At 36.9% G+C, this 3,652-nt stretch overlaps 1 protein-coding gene across 1 annotated transcript in view; it reads left to right on the top strand.

Moving 5' to 3' along the window:
- LOC106937466 (slit homolog 2 protein-like) overlaps positions 1–3,278 on the top strand; it is a gene marked incomplete at its 3' end in the record, with an annotated part of 16,465 nt that extends 13,187 nt beyond the window's left edge. The window contains exons 2-4 of the mRNA XM_015018996.1: positions 1,186–1,257; positions 3,015–3,086; positions 3,207–3,278. Of these exons, the coding sequence (XP_014874482.1) occupies positions 1,186–1,257; positions 3,015–3,086; positions 3,207–3,278 (216 nt within the window). The remainder of the gene's footprint in view (positions 1–1,185; positions 1,258–3,014; positions 3,087–3,206) is intronic.
- Positions 3,279–3,652: the final 374 nt, after the last annotated feature.

The raw sequence follows: 3,652 nt of genomic DNA, 5'->3' as shown, positions 1-3,652 counted from the left end.
CTTTCTTTCTTTCTTTCTTTCTTTCTTTCTTTCTTTCTTTCTTTCTTTCTTTCTTTCTAAGTCATATTTCTTGTTGAAAAGTTAATTGTAAGTTAGTTTTGTCTTATTTCAAGTGAACTCAGATATTTCCATTAGAAACTAGACCAAAATTACTTGGTAAGAGTTTGTGTTTTTGCAGTGTGATTAAAATCTCAATCTGAGGCCAGAATAATGAAACCTTTAACTGAGGTCTCTGTATTTCCTCAGCAGGTGTTTTCTTTATATTTTTGTTCCTATTTCTCCCACCCTCATTTAAATGGCGGACAGGACAAGGTCAGCCTGCTCCAGTTGGACAGAAACACGACACTCCATGCATAAACACACTGCGCTCATTTTACTCACCTACCAGAGGAGCTTGTGGGAAAAGTGACATCATCAGCCGGTCCAAACAATGAGGCCGCAAGCTGCATCTGTAATTACGCCAACAAGTAGCAAATGTTTAGGATTTATAAACCAGCTACAAAACAAAATCAGTGTAATTTAAATTGGAGGTACAGATTGCTGTAGAAAACTGGGCAAGACATAATCAGGCCAATTACTTAACCCTGGAAGATCCAGACAGAAAAACATAAACAAAAATAAAAAGGTTCAACTGTTTACATGGTTCTGTAAGAATGCTGGACATTAAAATATATTTTCAGCTTTATTTTGTAAGGTTTTATGAAAATTCCTTAATGTTTAATGTAATAGAAAATATATTGTGTTTTGTATATTTGCACAAGTTTTTCATCATGTATGAATTTTAGACAGTGCAATGATTACCCAGAACAATTTGAAGATATTTTGCTCTCACTTTTCATTAATAATCTGGTTCAATAAACCACAGAAATCTTGTTAAGCCAAACCTTTTCCAAGTAGAAAAAGGTCACAAACAACTTTCTGAGATTGAACAATATTGTTCAATTTCTAAGCTTGTGTGAAAAAAATCACTTTTTTATTGTTTGAAATAGAGACATTGTAACATGACAACACTGCATCTTAGAGTGGAGGCTTCAAAAATATGATCTCCAAACCATTACATTACCAATTTCTCTCACAATTTGTCCATTTTTAAAATGCCCCTTTGGATAATGCTTTGTATCAATGTGTTTTTTCCTCGCAGTTGTTAAAAGATTCGGTTGTCTTTTGTTTTTGTTTGTTTTTCAGTGATCTGAACGAGAACAACCTGACGGTCATAACCAAGACAGATTTCTCTGGACTTAAACACCTCAGAGTTCTGTGAGTACCACTGACTTTTCTCCTATTGGATCAATATTGGTAGATAAAACATCTGACAGAATGTTCGATAATTTCACCGAACTCCGATCCAGAACCGCAAAGCATTCTGGGAGATTTAGGCAGAGGAAGGACCTTCAACCTCTCACAACTAGCTAAGCAAAGTTGGTGGAATCAACTCACTCTTTGGTTACCTAGCAACTCACTCTTTGGTTACCTAGCAACTCACTCTTTGGTTACCTAGCAACTCACTCTTTGGTTACCTAGCAACAGCCTGTTGGGTAACTGGCGCAGCAGAGGTTTCAGTTTTTGCCACCATGCATCATAACTGCTTAAAAATAAAAAAAATAATTTGTGGAGTGAAAACTGTGGCTAAACAAGAAATGTCGTGCAGTACTTCAGATATTTAAAACAAAAAACCAAATCAATATCTATATTGATTGATATTAAACGCTTTGGTACATTTTTCAGCCGTATCGTCCAGCCCAACTATAGAACAATAAAAGCTGCTGTTAAGACTCTCAATAAATATGCCCTAACTTTAAGCAGTCCTCTGGATTTAAGCTCAGTGTGGACAGAGTGACTGAAAATATCTGAGAAATTCTTTCCCACATGTTTTCAGTAGCATCAGGTCACGTAGGGATGTGAGGGAACACACATTTCTTAACCCTCGAAAGCCGGAGGGCATGGAAAAATGTCCAGGCTCTGTGGCGACACATGAGCCAACTGGAGGTGCTTGTTTAGTGTCACTGTCAGCCAGATTTAAAACACAGAGAACAAGCTTATCCATTACCTTTCAGCTTGAAAACATTGTGGCCTGTGGGAAAAACTAGTGTTTCCTGTGCTAACCTGGGGATCAGAGCTCTGTCAAATGTTAGTGATGGACGTGGAGTTAACAGCAGGACAAACGGCGTCTCCTGTTTGGAAAAGATTAACAAGCTTTTGGAGTCCTGGGACTTGTAACTCTTAGAAGGGTGTAGCGTGTTTCACCAGCGGTGAGCAGAACAGAGACCATTAAAACCATTTCTCAATAACATACATCCTATCGATGACTTCCCTAAAAAAGCATGAAAAAACACGCTTTATTGTTTAAGCTATAAATAAAGTTTTACTTCTGATTATTGATGTATCTGAATATTACTTACACTTCAGCAAATTGAAAATGGCAGAAAAAAAGAATAATCCAGCCATTTTCTTTCTCTTGTCCACATCTGGTCCTGAGGTCAAAGGGGGCGCTTTATGCTAAATTCACATGTTCTTACTTCCATTCAGGTCTCTAAAAACAGCCCAACTGCTTAAAAGACACTCTGCTGGTTTTTAGCAATAAATTATTGACATCTGGAAAATGAAAAAAAAAAAAAAAACCTCAGGGATGTAATGTCACATTCGCTGTACAATGGCTGCTGGAAAAGGCAAATATTTTGTTGTTGTCTTACGATTCAGAAACCACTTGCTGCATTGTTGTTGGTTGTGCAGGAGGCTCTACTTCTGCTTTTCAATGATGTATGGTTGTATAATTGCGCATCTGTTTTCAGCCATTTTTACGGGCGTGAGTGTAAAGGTTGAGCTGGGGGGATCATGGCCAGCACCTGCTTATTTGGATCTAAAATGACAAGATGCCCTGAAATGATGCTGTGAAGACAATGACACCATATAATACAGAGTGGCATATTTCTTTATTTTGGTGCAACATATTCAGAAGATTTAAACCTTCCAGGATTAGTTAGTTGTATTTTCTTATTCATGTTTTCCTCTTTCAGTCACCTGATGGAGAACAAGATCAGCAGCATTGAAAGAGGAGCCTTTGATGAGCTGAAGGAGCTGGAAAGACTGTGAGGACATTTTAAAAACAATCTGATTCCTAAGTCCTCTTGAAGACAGTAATTCCTGTTGAACTCATTGTAACATTAATGTCCTACTTATTTCAGTTTTATGTGTCTTTGTTCCTTCAGGCGTCTTAACAGAAATCGTCTCAGCCAGCTTCCAGAGCTGCTCTTTCAGAAGAACGAAGCTCTGTCTCGACTGTGAGTACAGACTCCTGTCTTTATGCAACACTTATTGGAAACAAACACCGTAACAATTTATACAAAATAAGAAATGACAACACTAATTATTGATCAATTATATAGGAATGACCAAACAAAATAAATACCTTAAGTTCTTTCTCGACCATTTCTGGACAAATGAAGAATGTGCAAATAGTTTAAAATGTTTTAAAGCTCTGCTCCGAAGAAAATGCTTGATAGCATAAAGTTACGATCAGAGGTGGGTAGAGTAGCCAAAAACTGTACTCAAGTAAGAGTAGCACTACTTCAACATATTTTACTCAAGTAAAAATAAAAAAAAAAATAAAAAGTAGCCATCCAGAAAATTACTCATGTAAGAGTAAAAAGTATTT

This window comes from Poecilia latipinna, unplaced genomic scaffold (assembly GCF_001443285.1).
Source record: "Poecilia latipinna isolate Pla-1442-1.1 unplaced genomic scaffold, P_latipinna-1.0 Scaffold2355, whole genome shotgun sequence".
NCBI classification, from domain to species: domain Eukaryota; kingdom Metazoa; phylum Chordata; class Actinopteri; order Cyprinodontiformes; family Poeciliidae; genus Poecilia; species Poecilia latipinna.
The sequence above is the reverse complement of the archived record's forward strand: the minus strand, read 5'-3'. Positions and strand labels throughout refer to the sequence as shown.